The following is an 18,674-nucleotide window of genomic DNA, read 5'->3' on the forward strand; positions in this document are numbered from 1 at the left end:
CTTGTAAAGTCTTTATTCTCTTTAGTATCACATCTTTTTTTTATTAAGGCAGTATTTACATTCTGTGTATATTGCAGAGGAATCTGTGGAGCACATCGGCGTTGCCTCTACGAGTTTATGATAAAACAAAGTTTGGGGGACTATGCCAGGCACTTGGCTTCACTGCACATTTTAATCATTCATGTGGATCCTATTAGTATTTTTTTGTCCTTGTACAGTCTCAGGCACCCATTAATTTAGTATATCCCACTGAGCAGCCATGATCACAGTAAGCAGCGTTATCCACACACTTCTATTAATTTAACATAGATGAATAAATGTGAATGTTTTGGAGCATTGATTAGCAGCAGAGTTTATATCTGACAGTTAGATTGCAGGGTACCCAACAGAAATCGGCTCCTCTGCAAGGTACCCAGTAATTTCATTCTTGTGTGAAATTATTATAATTTATTATAGTGTGTGGACCCTAATGATTACCGACATCAAATGGAAATTATAAATTCAAATGAAGTCTACATCTCTCTCCTAATGCTCATCTTCACGAGTGTTGAGACCCTCATCAGCACTGGCTGAAGTTTGTAGCACGTCCTCCTCCTCTCTTCCTTTGTATAATTTTACTTCTAATTTATTTACATCCTAAGACAGACTTGCTTATTTTTATGTTCAGCAGAAGGTGTGATTTAAGCTGTCCCTACTTCATTTCAGCAAGGTGTTCATTACTTTTTGGTTTCCTCTCTGAATAAGCCTTCATTATCAGTGGATAAACTTTCCACAGGAGAGATTGTAGTGTAGGTGTAGGCTGTGTAACTTTAGAAGGCATTCAAGGTGCTCTTTTATGGTTCAAGGTAGTCTCTTTGGAGGAGGCAAACATTTTATTATTTCTTTGCTTTTCAGTTATTTCTTTGCTTTTCAGTTATTTCTAAATAGAAATACCAGAAACATAATGTCTTAAAAGTTCCAATTACTGTGCCTCGAACGTCCTGGAACAAGCTCTGAACCCATTTGATGTCTTTGTGTTACACATTAATAAAACATTTAATTAAATTATTAGTATTAGAAATGTAGTGTAGCAACAGCCTCAGCTGCCTGAATAGGGCGCAGAGAGGAGGAGAGGGGACGAGGAAAAGTACATTTAGCTATCGAAGCATTTAATGGTGGTAGTTCTTAAAAGTGACCTTGTGGGGTAGAGAGAGAGAGAGGAGCTGGAGTCTGGAGCACAGTGGAGCAGCACGGCACAGCAGAACACAGCGGCTGGCTCCTTCCAGCTGCACACATGGCAGCCATCGGGGGCACAATCACGCACAGTCCCAACACCTCAGGCTCGGACATATGTTGAGTTTTATTTCATTCTTCTGACATTAATCCTATTCACCAGCTGTTCTGCCAGCTGCCACTCTCCGGCTTAAGAGGAGATTGCAGTTTTGGGGGCTCTGAGTCCTGGTTTATCTTGGCTCCTCATCTCCACTCACTAAGTTTTGATTGGATTTTTCCCCCTCTTCCTTCTCCAGGTTCCTTGAGTTACATACTTCCTAGCTTCTTGCTATCTATCTTTTTTCTTATTTCAACTTCTTATTTTCTGTCTCTCCTTCATGTAGATAAGAGAGCTTTAGGTTTGTGTTTTAAGCCGCATCCAAGCCCTTTTCTGGCCAGGGGCCCTTTCAGATTGCTGGCCGGCAGTGCTGCAGTGTTCACGGCCTGCCTCTTCTCTCTTCTCATCTGGACCGGCTCGCATTTATAATTCACACACAGTTCTTTCATATGGTCACCGCTATCTCATAACAGGCTGCACAGAGACCCACTCCTAGGGGGCAAGGTAGCTGGCACTTCTCTCCATGTACGCAGGCTGGCCAGATTCTGCTCCCCAGCCAGTCCCTCTGGTCTAGACAGGATGGAGAGAGAGCAGAAATCTCACGCTTTTACACACTTAATGAAGGAAGGAATCTAACCGGGCTGGAGCCTCTTCAACCACGTCCTCTGGTAGCATTTCCTTAGGATTAGCTTCGCCTCAGCCTTAACAGTTATCATTATTGACATATCAGGGCTGATATATTTCATATTTATGTGCATTGTCTGGAAGCATTTCCCAGTGTTCTCTGTGTAATTTCTGCTGAAGTACTGCTTCATGGTCGACGGGCCGGGGCTGCATGAATTGATCATTGCTCACTGCTCACTTTAATAATTCAAGGCTGATTGCCACAAAGTCCCGCAGTAAAATTGATTGGGAGAGGTCACGTGTTGCCCTGCTCAAGAGGTGAAGCCTCTTGGGGACGGTCAATTCATATACAGTATGCTTGATAGACACGTGTCCTATTTAGAGGTCAGCTGTGGAGCCATGGGCGGGTAGCGGATACCAGAGCCTGGAATGGCTGGGTCACTGCTGTAGGCTTAGCACCTCGGCTCCTATGGATCAAGAGAAAGCAGGATGAGTGGTTACCTCAGCACTAACAGCCCCTGGCCAACCAGGACATTTCTCCTACTAACCTACAACAGATTATTACAACTACACCTTTCATTAACACTGCCTGGAGATTTAGGTTTAGGTCTATGTTTAGGTCTATGTTTAGGTCTATGTTTAGGTCTATGTTTAGGTCTATGTTACTCACACATACCACTGTACATGAGGATTGCAGTTTATGCCCTCTGATTTAGTTTAATTCCTTCTGGTTTAGGAAATACAGGTGGGCCTTTAGGCTCTCAGGGTCCCTTTAAGTGTGTGTGTGCACAGGTCAGGGATTGTTTAGCGTTATCCTCATCTCGTTACCAAAATCTGCAGATGACCCCTGACCTCTAACAGAGAGCCCAGACCACACCCCTCAGGCTTAAGGACGTGAGTGTGTAAGGACATAAAGGTTCCTGAGTTGCAGAATATCCCAGGCTGGTTGTGTTCTATTTATACTGGCTGTTGGCAAGCTGGGATGGTGTCTATAGGGGAGCCTACAGGTGACTAACAGGGATGCTCACCAAGTGGAATAATGAATAGTATTAGGTGTCAATTAAATCAAGCCTTTCCCGAGGTGCAGGTGCTCCACAATGTACTGACACATCTCAAGGAGCCAGGCCTCTTCACCCATGCATGCCAACGGCTGCATTTGCATATTAAAGAGCTGAAATTATTTAACTGAAGCAAAAAGTCTTGTGGAAATGATAGAGGTTATTAAAACTGTTGACAAGGAGGCAAGGTAATTGCCTGAAAATGAGCAACGATGCCACTGTTGTACACAGAGTAGTGTTGTTTTTTCCCTCTTCTCTCCTTAGCGTTTGCATTGTGCAGCGCCGCCCGGGTGTGTAACCTATTACGTTTAGATTGCTCCCTTGCAATTAGTGCCCTTTTTGTCCTCCCTTCAATAAGGCCATGATTATGGAGACTTCAGGAGGATCTGCATTCCTCATCCAACAGCTGTTGTCTCTGGAACTACCGGTGGAATGACAAAACATGTTTTCTCACTGCGTTTCACTTTTCTGCCGGCTTCTTGTAATTATTGTGTTTTATTTGCTGCGATGAGGGGGTCTTGTTTTTACTGCCTCTGTGATTAAGATATTCACAAGATTCCCTCAGAGTTGGAGAGAATCTTTTTGTAAATCTTGACTTTGTGAGTTTGTTTTCCATACAGAGTGGGGTAGATTGGGGAGAGGAGAGACTGGGGAACGGGTCCATACAGAGTGGTGTAGATTAGGGAGAGGAGAGATTGTCTGACTGAGCGATTCTCAGGGTTACAAATTCAGCCCTGAGTTAAATAGATAATAGAATGAGGTATTTTCATTTAGAGTGGAGAAGAATAGCTTCAAATAGATTTGTTGCCCTCACCAAAATTGAACGCAACCAGCTTTATTCTCCTAACCTTGACATATTTGTACACCTATAGCTTCAGCCTAACGCTTTCATTCTAGGAGCCTTTCTTTTTGCCAATATTATTAAAAGCACTTGAAAAGTTCTCTGAAGATAATTATGAACCTAACTACCACTATTTGTACAAGTGTGTCCTCCAACTCAGCGAGTCCTCCAGCTAGCTCACTGAGAGCACTCCTACTCTAAAACGTTGCCTCTCACTGGGCCCTTACTGAAAGCTATCCTCCATCCAGCCCACAGCCTCTGTTTATAAGGCTCCTTCGTACTGAGGAAATTATTTATATAGTCAATGTCAGTTGATCATTGATTTAGTAATGACATGTTTCCCCCGGAGGCTCTAACCGCTGATACTGTATACAGTTCTGATGCTGAGACTCCTGTGACTCTCACAGATAGCTCTCTCTCCATCCTCCACCACGATGAGCCGTCACTTAGAGCAAAACAAACACTCCACTAGCAGCCACTAGTCACATACAGTATCTGTAGAGAGAATATCATAGACTGAGAAATAAGGCCTACTGTCAGTGGCTGTTACAGTATGTAAGGTTGAAGCAGTAGCAGTGATAGAGGGACCTGGTGGCAAGACAGAGCGAGTGGGATGCGGGCTGGATGGCTGGATTCCTGGCCGGGTCAGAGTGTTGTGTTGTCATCCTTCAGGATCTCTCCCCCTGTCCTGCGTGGGTCTCAGTGCTGAGGAGGATTGATGAGGGGAAGAGCTTCTTCCTGTTGAGGGATTACAATAGGCATGTGAGTGAGTGAGTGGGCCGCAGGCTGCAGGCAGGCAGGGTGGTGAGGGCATGGAGCGGAGGGAGGGACAGATGTGTTGGCATAGGGCCACCGGGCATGGCCCACTGACAGACAGACAGACAGACAGACAGACAGACAGACAGACAGACAGACAGACAGACAGACAGACAGACAGACAGACAGACAGACAGACAGACAGACAGACAGACAGACAGACAGACAGACAGACAGACAGACAGACAGACAGACAGACAGACAGACAGACAGACAGGAGGACACCCAGAGACTACTGCCCCCGCAGAGAGGAAAACACAGTCTCATGATGCCTGGGAAAAGACCTACGGGTACAACTCACTCTGTCTATCCTTCCTACTGTATGATAAAACACACAGAAGATATGAGACAGAAGGTTGCCTATTTAATGTGCCTCACGTGGCTTTATTTAATGTGTTATTGGTTGATATCCCAATGCCAATCGTGAAAGTCATTTGCCAAGTAGATAACAACATGAATCATGAATCATTAAGATATTATTTTTACGGACCATTTCAAATCCAAATTGACAAGGTTTGATTTGCTTGTTAGTGTATTTATTTGTGCCGTCTGTGTTTTCCTCTTGGTGATTTGAACTTAACCGTGCGGTGCATCCGATGATACTCTGATTGAACCACTCTGTTTAGGGCCGCAATAAAACGATAAATTAGCTAACAACTTTCCCTCTGCTTGGCACATGCAGAAGTCTTTATGACCAGCTTGCACTCAGTTTATTAACAGTAACTTATTACAATATGCCCAATAAAACACTAATTCAGCTTTATAAACGGTTGCTTTAAAATGTTTGAGAGAGACAGAGAGATGAGCTTTTATTTCTTCTATCTTATAAAGAGGCTGGAGGTGAGATTGTCAGCAGTGCTTACCTGCTTCTTAGGGTTACACTGTTGTGGTTTCTGTTGAACATGGGATTCTGGCAGTGCTCAGTGCCAGGTGCTGAAAGCCCTGTTTATACCAAACACTAGCCCAGAAACATCCCTTTGTTCAGATTTATGAGCACCATTAGTTCTTGTTTTAATGTAGTGAAAGTCTAAGTCGAATGTAGCCAGCTCATCTTTGTTCTAGGTGTCTCAATCCCTCTTACTTTTCACCCACATCAGACAGAACATGAACAAGCTGTGTACTAGATCCCAATGGAGATAGTAGATAGAAACATATTGTAGTTGGCAGTATCAGGTCATTGTCAGGAGGCTTTAGATTGCAACATGGGTGCCGTTGGAAACTAGCAAGAAACTTGGAAGAAGTGGAAGGGGGGGGGGGGCTTTATCCAGCTCCATAAAGCCCTAGAGAACACACAATGAGGAAGCACAGACAGGCTTAGGGTGCTGGGCCCACTCCCCACTTCCTCCTCCAGGGGAACACATTCTGGAAACATTCTGGAGTAGTTTTGTCTCGTATGTTGCTATCTGTGCTAGTGGCAGAGCAGTGGGGGTTGCTGCCAGGGGGGGGTCCCTAGGGGCCTGTGGGATCGACGGGGCTGGAGGACGGAGGATGTTGGTATGGGTCCAGTGGGGCCGGCCGGGCTCAGTGACAAACTGAGCTGTCTGCCGCGGAGACGCTGGGAAAATGTAAATAAGAGTCCGATAAGAGCTATTGTTTTCATTCCATTCTCATCCTGTCTCAATGGGCTGCTCCGGAGCTGCACAGCATTTTATCTCAGAGGAGAGAGGGAGAAAGAGAGAGGGAGTCCCCCTTAGGAAAATAGAAAATAAACTCAATGGGACTCTTCGTTTACAGTTGAAGTCGGAAGTTTACATACACTTAGGTTAGAGTCATTAAAACCTTTCAACCACTCCACAAATTTCTTGTCAACAAACTATAGTTTTGGCAAGTCGGTTAGGACATCTACTTTGTGCATGACACAAGTAATTTTTCCAACAATTGTTTACAGACAGATTATTTCACTTATAATTCACTGTATCACAATTCCAGTGGGTCAGAAGTTTACATGCACTAAGTTGACTGTGCCTTTAAACAGCTTGGAAAATTCCAGAAAATGATGTCATGGCTTTAGAAGCTTCTGATAGGCTAATTGACATAATTTGAGTCAATTGGAGGTGTACCTGTGGATGTATTTCAAGGCCTACCTTCAAACTCAGTGCCTCTTTGCTTGACATCATGGGAAAATCAAAAGAAATCAGCCAAGACCTAAGAAAAACAATTGTAGACCTCCACAAGTCTGGTTCATCCTTGGGAGCAATTTCTAAACGCCTGAAGGTACCACGTTCATCTGTACAAACAATAGTACGCAAGTATAAACACCATGGGACCACACAGCCGTCATACCGCTCAGTAAGGAGACGCGTTCTGTTTCCTAGAGATTAACGTACTTTGATGCGAAAAGTGCAAATCAATCCCAGAATAACAGCAAAGGATCTTGTGAAGATGCTGGAGGAGCAGGTACAAAATGATCTATATCCACAGTAAAACGAGTCCTATTGACATAACCTGAAAGGCCGCTCAGCAAGGAAGAAGCCACTGCTCCAAAACCACCATAAAAAAGCTAGACTACGGTTTGCAACTGCACATGGGGACAAAGATCATACTTTTAGGAGAAATGTCCTCTGGTCTGATGAAACAAAAATAGAACTGTTTGGCCATAATGACATCGTTATGTATGGAGGAAAAAGGGGATACTTGCAAGCTGAAGAACACCATCCCAACCGTGAAGCACGGGAGTGGCAGCATCATGCTGTGGGGGTGCTTTGCTGCAGGAGGGACTGGTGCACTTCACAAAATAGATGGCATCATGAGGAAGGAAAATTATGTGGATATATTGAAGCAACATCTCAAGACGTCAGTCATTAAGTTAAAGCTTGGTCGCAAATGGGTCTTCCAAATGGACAATGACCCAATCATTCTTCCAAAGTTGTGGCAAAATGGCTTAAGGACAACAAAGTCAAGGTATTGGAGTGGCCATCACAAAGCCCTGACCTCAATCCTATAGAAAATGTGTGGGCAGAACTGAAAAAGCGTGTGCGAGCAAGGAGTCCTACGAACCTGACTCAGTTACACCAGCTCTGTCAGGAGGAATGGGCCAAAATTCACCAAACTTATTGTGGGAAGCTTGTGGAAGGCTACCCGAAACGTTTGACCCAACTTAAATAATTGAAAGGCAATGCTACCAAATACTAATTGAGTGTATGTAAACTTCTGACCCACTGGGAATGTGATGAAAGAAATAAAAGCTATTATATACTATTATTCTGACATTTCACATTCTTAAAATAAAGTGGTGATCCTAACTGACCTAAGACAGGGAATCTATACTAGGATTAAATGTCAGGAATTGTGAAAAACTGAGTTTAAATGTATTTGGCTAAGGTGTATGTAAACTTCCGACTTCAACTGTATCTTGTTCAAGTGTTTTTCTATGACAAGCCATCTACATGATTCCACTTTCTGAGGACTTTGCTATCTCTATCCTCACAAAGATAGACAGAAACCCACTTATATTGACAGCCACAATGCAACGTACAGTATAAACATTGTGTTGGTTTTAAGATCTTCAATATAAATCACCTGGATTTGAATATGCTACTTTTTCCTAGTAAAAATGTCTGGTTTTGATTACAAGACCAATGAGGTGTGATAGTTGTATGATTTGTTACAAGCTCTGTCTAAAAATGAACACTGTGTACCTACTGCTCACGTCCTCTGCATCTTAATATGACAGTAACTATTATTCTGATATAACGCAGTGTTTCCATTGGCATGTTTAAGACGGACAGGAATTTGAGAAATTAAAACAGCACACTACTATTAATCTAAATTCCTCAAAAAATGGTTTAGCCTTTCTAAGGATGCTGTGAAATAAGCCAGACGACTGAGTCATTTTGTGTGTGTTTTGTTAAAGTATGCCTGCATGAAAATTATAAGAGCAATATTTTCATTTGGGTATGCCTATTTGGTTCTAAGCTGTTGGAGCATTGAAAGGTCTTTCTAAGTTATTTTATACACTAATCCAGACCATTATTCACTCTCCCAGGTGGAAAAGAGAAAGCGCAAGCAGGCAGGCAGGCTCTCTTGCCACATTCCAGCTGTAGGCTGTCTTGTGTGAGGACTTGGCAGGCTGTGTCTGGCCCAGGGTTGGGGATGGAGGTGCAGTACGGAGGAGTCAGGGAGCAGCCACTCTCAGGGGAGGGAAAAAGGGGGGAGGGGTGGAGTAGAATGGGAACTGGCACCATATTATCTATAACAGTTGGTGCATTCCTTAATGATCAAGTGCCGGAGCAGCATCTGTGTTGATGTGTGTGTATGTACATACATCTGTGTGTGGGTTTGTGTGAAAGTATGTGTGTATATATTAACATGAGATTTTGTGTGTTTGTGTGTTTACAACCCTTTCACAGTGCTGTAAAAGAAAGCATTTTTTTTCTGCCTGAGGGGGTAGAGGAGAGTATTGCTGTTGTTGTGTATCTGTAGTGAGGGAGGGCTGTTATCTGGGGGAGTGTGTTGATGGGGATATGTCCGGGAGGGAGAGGCCGATGGAAGTGGAGTGGAGCTCAGTCACTCCCCCTGCCCTCAACCCCTGTGTGTCTGTGATCCCACTGCCAGGCAGGGAAGCAGGGAGTTAACACACACACACACATACACACACACACACACACACTGCTCCTCTCTCATCCCGGGTCAGGGGGACAAACTGTGAGTTGGGGATTGGAAAGTCAATAAAGCAGAAGTAATGTTATAATGACCTGAGCCTGTGATGTCCTGTTGGCCTCTCTGCCACGGAGGAAGTGGACAATCAAACAAAATGGCCACTCCGCTTGATCTTTTTGAAAGCCAACCTTAAACAGAGGCAGGCTAACCATTCAGCCCCTATTACTCCCAGTCTCCCAGTCCCTCTGAACTCTATGTGTTTTCATAGTGAGGTATCATGTTTGGATTGTGGAAGTGAAGGGTGAAGACATTACACCCGGATAAAAGGAAGCATCAGTTGTGTACTTTCTAAACTGTTTACATCTCCTCAGTCGGAGGAAGAGAGAGGATAATAATGGGAGAATGATCCAAACCATTTAGGGTATCTCTCTCTCTCTCTCTCTCTCTCTCTCTCTCTCTCTCTCTCTCTCTCTCTCTCTCTCTCTCTCTCTCTCTCTCTCTCTCTCTCTCTCTCTATCTCTCTCTCGCATGTCTTCTATTTTGTACAGTATAATGTCAATTAATATATCTGAAACATTAACAATCAAATTAATTATCAAATGTATCATATAATGCTACATTCTTATACAACAGATCTTGATCTAGATGGTAATTGTAGTCTGTACGTTCCACTGCCTCCAGAGCACATGATGACTACAATAACCTGAAAACACAAAGCACTCCTAAGACAATCCCAGAAGTCATCCAGAAGTATGTGCTTATGAATTGTGCCCTTTTGTTGGAAGAAGGAGTCCACAAATGAGCCATTGTCAGGAGAGTGGTTAAACCATTCCTAATGGTGCCGCAGGGCTTTCTGTGGACTGCAACAATGTCTGCTTTTGCTGTTTTTCCTTTGCTCCCTTTCAGAGCGAACAAACCCTGTCTTACACTCCATGATGTCATCTTCAGGCAACATTACACTCGAGGACAATCTGTTTAGGGCTCCTGTTTTCAGGAACAGTCATTTCAGTTAACACGGAGCCCGACTTAAAAACAACAACAGCAATGTTCTATATTTTCTAGAGAGTAGACATCATTCCGGAACAGTTGACATGCACTCTTAACTATATCAAGCCTTAACCAGCTGTATGAAGGTATGAGAGGAGCTCTAGGACTGCTCTCATGGGTAAGTCAGCCATCAGCTGGTGGGTAAATCCACGGTGGCAGCCCCACTTTGTGAGTGGGAGACAGACAGATAGATAGACAGACAGACAATAGGGCCCTGCTCAGTGCTCATCCTGGATCTTGGTGTAGTGGCCTGGCTGTCTTAGTGCAGTTCAGGCAGGGGGCAGCGTGCCTGGGAGCCTGCAGTTTGGCATGGGGAGGGAAGGGGAGGGTGGAGGGGATGGGAGGAGAGAGGGGGTTGGGTGGTGTTTGATGTGAACAGGCTGACCTCTGCGCAGTGTGGGGATCGGCGAGGCCCGGGTCGGCTGGGCCAGCAGTGTGTTCTTTATCAGCTACCCCAGCGACAGCACGGCAGATTCCAGCCATTCCTCCACTGATTCATTGTCAGCCGGACAAATGTTAATTGTTTTCATTACTGGTGGCTGTGAGAACGCTCGGACACACCCTGTCTCACCCCTTACCTCCTTCTTAATGTCTCTGCACTGTCTCTGCACTTACCATGGCTGTACTGTCTGTCTCCCCCCTCTCTCACCCCATCTATCCGTCTCACCTTTTACCATCTTCAATGGGTGCTCAAGAGGGAATGTGTTTTAATCTACCATCAGTAGTTAGAGCTATTCAGTTAGGAAAGAGGTGAATGATTTATATTTGTAATTAATACAATTAATTCTGAATGACAAGTGACATTGTCTTGTTTTAACCAAGAAACTCAATATTTTATTTTGACCGTTGGAGACAAAACACCTTTAGTGTGTATGGGTGTATTTAACATACACATCTAGATTTGACAAGGAGTGTTGATGGGTGTTGTTAGTTATGTTAGTATTACTTGAGTGCTGAGGCATGCGTGAGAAACTGACACTTTTCGCATGTGAATGACAACAGAGAAAGCACCTCTCTTTAGAAAGATATTTCCTCTACCTCCATTTTGTTATGAGAAGAAAAAGTTCAGGCTCGTTTTCATTGTTATACAAAACCAGTAATTAAATTCAGACTGAAATGACATTAATGAAATTGGAACCTTCAAAATATTATCGTAAAAATCAAAATACATAAAAATCTAATTTGGATTTGACGTACCCTTTCCTGAAAGAAATCCGTTGCAGAAGTGAATTTTAAAATGAAACCATTTTAAAAGGTCTCTTTCCTTTCCCATGTCTTTCAGAATCCACTTGCATGGAAACACTTCTGTCAAAAGACTGGAAAGAGAAGATGGAAAGGCTCAACACTAGTGAGATTCTGGGAGAAGTAAAAGGTAAGCTTGATGCTGTGGTCACTCACAACCGCAGCGCTCTCTTGTAAAGAGTGTCTTAAAGTGAGGTTAACAAATCCTTCCATTCTTATCAGACATACATAATCTATACATAATCTAAGAAACAGGCTTGCACTCTGAAATTAGACAAAGCTCTTGGCTGCCTTCCCTAGTTCTTTTCTGCACTTTCCTTATCTGCTATGTCAAAATGCCTCTGTCCAGAGCCTTCTCTTTAAATTCTAACCCCATTTCCCAGTCTGTCATTTTATTTGTGTCTGTGGTTTACTGTTAGAGACTAGGCTGTTGTCTGTGTGTCTGCTATATAAAACTATGAGACTAGAGACACTGCTTCCTACTCATGCAGGGTGTTCATGCCGAGAGAGGAGAGAAGAGGGGAGAGAGAGAAGAGAGGGGAAAGAAGAGAGAGGAAAGAGAGTGCAGAGACGAGGAGAGCCCTCTCTCTTCTAAGTATCTCACATCTGAGAGGAATTCTGCCTTGAGTCTGGTAGTGAACGCCCTACACAGCCCAGCACAGCTCTCCCTCCAAATCTGTATTTATGCGTGGGGAAGGTTGGGCTGGGCAGGAGGCTGGGTTTTTTGCAGGTCCAGTTCTTAGCACTGACTGTTACTAAAAAGGTGTTTATGTAGCAAGCGGAGAGGAAGGCACAGTACCAGCTGTCTGATAACACCAGGCTTCAGCTCTCTTTCTACCTCTACCTCTTTTCTATATTACTCGCTACCCTGGCAACGCCCATCCTCTCAAGCCTGTACCTCGCAACACTAAATGGTATATACTTATGGATTTATTCATGATTGTATTATTAATGTTTACAACAATATACTCATATCTATATATCCATGTCATTTTAGCTAAACACAGACGATACTGCTCTGCTCATCATGCACAGTTGTAATCATTAAAACTATTCAAAGACACCTGAAAGTAGCATTCTAATAGCACATGCACTGGAAATGTTTTGGATTTTTTATGATGTACTCCCACTTTAATAGCTCTTTTTGTCATATGGTTGGCAATCATAAATAATATTTGTCCTTGGTTTTAATTATCGGATTACATTTTCTCTGTGTGCCGGGGAAGAAAAAAACAATTGCATGTTCTAATAAGTGTGTTCATCGGCAATAACCTTAATGAACTGAAATATAAATCATGTCTTGGTAAACTAGATTCATTGTATCTGCCCTAGTATATGCCACTGTAGATCAAAGTGCAGTGGAACAAATGTTTCAAATGATTTAGCCTTTTGAAAGCAGATCTATTTAAATTACAGGGCATTTTTCTGTTTGATAAATGGGAAGGGTGAGGTTACTCCACAGCGGTGTAAGCAGGTAGCAAGGGAGCCTGATAATGCCCACGGTGGCCTGTGTTGATTCACATGCAGGGAGACACAGTGTACACTAGACTTAGAAATATAAATACTTTTCATATCACACCGGTAGGCAGCTAAGGTTTTTAATTAGCCTGCCATTTCATATGACTGTAGACATTTCAAAGGACTGCTTTGTGCTCCCCCTTACAAATGTCTCTCTCTGCGTTTGAAGTCTGCCTAATGTAAATACCGGCAATTAAAAAGAAGCCCAGGGTTGGAGACACACAATGTCCGCCTAATTAAAACACAAACAAAGGCACCAAGCAGAAAACACCTTATGATTAACATCTAAAGTGTTATGATGAATCAGAGGCTGTATTAATTGTTAGGTTAAGATCAATACAAAGGGTAAGCATGCCTGTAGGTTTAAATTAACAGAGGACAGTGCTGGATAAAGGCTAACATCCATAAAAGCTACCTACTGCCACAGTGGCCTTGATACTCATTCTCTACTCAGCGTACATTGAATCCGGAACCAATGGCATTGTACATTTTACCTAGACTACATCCTTTGTGGCATTGTTCCGTTGTTACAAAAGATTGCTTTTGATGTTCAAAGATAAATAAGTGAAATATGAAATTCTGCCCCTTTTGAACCGAAAGACTGGTAATTTGTGTGTTTTTCTTCGTCACAAGGCTGCCTTCCTTTGAGTTAGCGGCAGAGAATCTAAAAGTCTGTAGTTATTGCTCAACTGCTTTCCATATTTTCCACCTTGTGAACCTGTCATGGATGGCACCTTGTCATATTGTTGCAGTTGCAAGAGGAGGAATCAGCTGGGTTAAGACTCGCAGTAGAATTATCACACAGGAGAAGACAATAAGTGGAACAGAATTTGACCAAAGTATTCACTTCACCAATGAAAAGAACTGCATTCTTTTACACTATGCACTTGTGTTCAAACATGCCCAGACTACATGCTCTTGGGGTAAAACACAAAGTACAGTAAACAAAGCAATGGTATCAAAACATCTGAGGTTTGCTTTCCTTTATCTTACACCCAGTTCAACACAACCAAGCATTTAGTGCCTCGCGTACATAGTTATACTGTATAGTCATGTGGTTTTCTGCACTAGAATGTGTCTGTGGTTAAACTGATACTGGTACTTTCAGTAAAATGGAGGCAGTTTGAACTTTTTCTATCAATACAGGATAGGAAGTATGCCTAACAGAGACATAAAGAATGGAATGATTTGGGTGCAATGATTTCAGATCTTTATCAGCCTTGTCCTTTAAGCTGTGAGAGCTTAGCAGCTGCAGGAAGAGAGAGGGAGGGAACGGTTTGTGAAGGCGAATTAGTGGTGGATTGCTTTTCACCAGCCGATTCCAGAGGTAACTGTTTGTTTTCATACTTGAGCTTAGCTGTCAATCATGAGGAACGGTGAGAAGGGAGATGAGATCTCCTGAACAAAACCACAGAGCAAGAGAGGGAGGTGGCCTGGAGGACATCCAAACCACAGAAAGGAGGTGGGGGGGGGGGAGAACGGGATGGGGGGAGGAGAGAGAGGGAGGGAAAGAGGGATAGAGGAAGAGAGCAAGATAGAGCAGAGAGGGAGAGTAGTGAGAGAGCACAGAGAGAGATAGAGAGAGAGACCTGGGACATGGCTGCTCAGACATGAGGCTGTTTTAATTATGGTCCTTCAAAGAGAATCTCTTTCTGTAAAAGCTGTGCCACAACGGCAGAGAGATCTCATACACTATAGTATGTTTCCAATACTCCTGTCCTTTATTTTGGATGTACTGTTTATGTTTGTAAATCGCTTTAAATAGTCAATGATGAGGAGGTGCATATTGTGGTTGTTTGATTTAATTGGATTGTTGCTAACCCTACCATCCATTTTATTTTTTAGGTTATTTTTCATTTGATCGTGATCGTGTTTTAGGCTGATGTTTTGGAGGAAAACCGGAGTGATTTTAGCTAGCCTCATTCCGTGCCTCACATATGTCAGTTGAAGAATTCAGGTGATGTACATGTATTTAATGTAAATTCCATTGGAATGTGAATGCAGGTATATGGGGGAAAGGCTTGGTCAAATAAGCTCTCCCTGTGCAGTGTGGCTTTCATTTATACTCAATCAGGGCCTTTGAGATACACACACTGCAGGGCTGTTTAACTTTCCCTGTAGCCGTCCAGTGTCCCCAGCCCCCCGAAAAATCGGCAAAGCATTTATTCAACTGAAGAAAAAAACGTGGTAGTTAAATTGGAACACAAACTGCATTCATTCTCTTGGAAGGTTTGATTTTAAAAAATGAAGCTCAGCATTGTACATTTGCGTTAAAATGGAAGCTTGAATTCTATATAAACGAAAATCAAGCCTCTTGCACTTTCATAATCAATTTGTGAATGCTGTCTACATGACAGTGGCGGGGTGCACATTGACAGTCCTGTGGCAGGCAGATAAGTAGAAGCTCTTTAAGGGGAGAGCGAGGAGCGTCGCCGGGCAGGGCCGCAGCTGACTGATTTGATGCTGCTCCTACCTGGCCTTGCTTCTCCCATACTGACAGAGGACTACTGTGTGCACACAGAGCTGGGGTTGTTCAGCCAGCTGGGTTTACTTCAAAACATGATTATTCAATTTAACATTCAGCTTTATTCTTAATGGCTCCAATAAAGTCTGGAGCGAATGCCAATGGAGATTCGACACTATATCTGTAAACACACGCAGAACCACAAGCATATTTTCTAGCGGGAGCAAATGTTGTTTCTTTCACCTAGTTTTTTCGTGAAACCCCGTCAATATACATCCATTACCTCTAGTCTCCAGCTCTAAAATATTACCCTGTTTCAAAATATTCACACATGGCCTTCATGTGCAGTAAAAACAAAAAAATTCACAAATGCTGTATTGTAATAAACAGTGCATAAACATAAAAAAAATTCTCACAAAATATTATAAATAGCTTCGTAGTGGAATTGAATGTAAGGTGGTAAATGTGATTATCATGAAGACTAAATGACCTAGTGATCTGTGTTATACAGCTATGCGTATTTTGAGGAGAGAGCTGTGTATGTTTGATAGTGAAACCTCTGTTTAGAGCGGAGGGTGGAGGGAGGGACCACCCAACCCATCACACACTCTGAAAAATCCCTCCAATTCCCCCAATTCAAAAGTGTCACAGTTTTCATTTTTCTCTCAACACTTCAATAGTCAACTGTTTGCCCTGTGTACCCAGGTGAAATATGAGACACCGTAAATCTTTATTCTTCAGACTGCATTTGCAAACTGAATGTATGGGCCTAATGCCCTCAGTTTTTCTCCCTTAATGAATTGAGGAATTTAGCTTGTGGTGTCGGCTGCAGTGTGTCCGCTCTCTCTCCCTTTCCTCGCTCTGTGTTTTGAGAGCAGACAGGCAGACAGGAGCGGGTTTGGTGGTGTCTGGGTCAGCCGCTGCTGGTGTTGGTGTGGGCAGAAGCCCTGTGCCATGGAACCAGGCATGGGGATGGTTCCCTGACAGGACAGGGCCTCTGGATGACTGGCTGCACATTTAATACTTTAAAACATTTGATACTTTAAAATATTTTTTCATTTACCTTCCGAATTTCAGTGTTTTTACATTTAATTTACCAAATTATATTTACTATTTCTACAAATAATTAGCTTCATTCTTGGTTGGCAGACACACAGGTATCCCGTTTATTAAGAATGCAATAATCAATTTATATCTTAATTTACTACCAGGAATCACTAGCAATCCTTATTTTAACAATTGACAAATATACACCTCTCTCACTTATAGAAGTGTAGTAAATGGAATATTTATCAGTCTCCCGGCAGCAAAGAAAATTGCATTCTCACAGCCGTGTAATGCTGCTTAAGCACTGGCTGCTATGGCTGGGCTGGGTTAGTACATGTCACGCTGGATTTCCCACTACAGCTGCTCTAGTGCTGCAGCTCTGGAGCCAGCCACTCTGCTGATCTACCACCAGCCACGGAGACACAACACACACACACACACACGCACATACACACACACACATGCACATACACACACACAGTCAACATCTTTAGAAATCAAGGACAACATTCGTGAAAGAAAAGAACATGAGATGCAATCCCTCATATTTTTGTTCTAAATAAACCAGTGTAGATACATGAAGTTATAGCCAAGGCCAGTGAATTGGTTCAATGCAGGAAAACACACATTAACTTCCGTTCCAAGGTTTTCCTGACCGTTGTTCAGACAGAGAGCTGTTGAGACAACTCCTTTTGTCGTTCTCTAGACAGCTCTGATGTGAGGGAGGCCCTGAAAGTTGATCAGTGTTTGTAGCATTTTATAATAAACCTGGACTAGAAGTGCTGCTCCTTACATGAAGGCAGGAAGGGTCATTACCATACACATAATGAGGGATGACTGGATGATGAAGAAAATCTAGTGTACCACATTGTGTTCTCCAAGCTTAGTTTTGTCACATAACGTCCCAGTGTGTTCAGCGCTCTACAGATCAGTTCTGTTTTATTACAGTTTATCCTCTGCTTTGATAATGGTTCCTATTGAAAACACAGATTGAACTGTCTCAGTCTCTGAGTAGGTAATAGTTTCCCTCTGTGTAGATAGCAGTCTGTTATCAGTGTTCAGTCTTATCTGTTCAGGTCTGTAAGGTTGCTATCTTCAAGCTCTGATGAAGTACCTCGTCCGATTTCACTGATACACAGTGGAGTGCTGAGGCTTTTACATTAGCATAATTACACTGAAGAGGCATGCCTCTTCCATCGTTATATTATTAGCCCGCATTAATGTTCAGTGTGAACGTCAGGCCGATGAAGTACGCTTTTATTAATAACCATTTGGCGTGTCAATCAAAACATTTCTTGAGAAATATTTAGAAAATATATGTTAAACACTTGGAGAGACATTGATATAGATGCAGAAATGATGTCTATATAGGGATATAGAATTAACACAAGGATGTTGTGCAACAGACACACACACACCAAATGAGTTTAGTACAGGATACTAACATCAGCATACGCAAACACTTCCAAGTGTTTTTAGAAGGTGGACGGGATGTGTCTGTTTCTAGCAGTTCACTGTTGATGGATAACCCCTCAATGTGAAATACATGCTCATGTAATCCAGTACCTAAGGCTGTGAGGATTGATAGTCCAGGCTGCCATAGCCTGACATGTTGGTGAGTCCTTACTCATGCTTGTTAATGATGGTTTATTGGCACGATGAACAGGTTGATTTCATCACAGAGGCAGCAGGCCAGGTAAAACAGCTGCTACTCATATTGCCTCTGTTCGTTCTGACTAGGGCACCCAGATACTTTAATAGCATTTTTACTTGAAACACATATGGCCTTAAAGCATTTCTGAACAAGCGTATATACAAGCCTAAAACATACTTAAGCTTAAGTCAAATCTCTGTAGCCCATCAAATACCCTTTTGTTATCTCTAGTTGTGCTTGGTTAGCAAGCTCATAGCCAGCTGTTTTATCCTGGAGGATTATTTAGGTTACAGAATACAAAGATTTAGTTTTAGCAGTCACAATGTATTATATTAATGTGGATTTACTGACAACATTAATATATGAATGGTATTTGAAAGGCATAGTCGTCCGCACCATGATTTCTACTGGTAAACGTTCTGTTGTGTGTGTGTGTGTGTACTTGTTTGTGTTTG

The 18,674-nt window shown here is 42.7% G+C and overlaps 1 protein-coding gene across 1 annotated transcript in view; it reads left to right on the forward strand.

Moving 5' to 3' along the window:
• The window catches only part of sox6 (SRY-box transcription factor 6), a 111,151-nt gene that overhangs the window by 75,371 nt on the left and 17,106 nt on the right, over nt 1–18,674 (forward strand). The window contains 2 exon segments of the mRNA XM_084154091.1: nt 11,577–11,666; nt 12,028–12,115. Coding sequence (XP_084010217.1) covers nt 11,577–11,666; nt 12,028–12,115 — 178 coding nt within the window.

This window comes from Coregonus lavaretus (assembly GCF_964263955.1).
Source record: "Coregonus lavaretus genome assembly, chromosome: 37".
Classification (NCBI taxonomy): Eukaryota; Metazoa; Chordata; class Actinopteri; order Salmoniformes; family Salmonidae; genus Coregonus; species Coregonus lavaretus.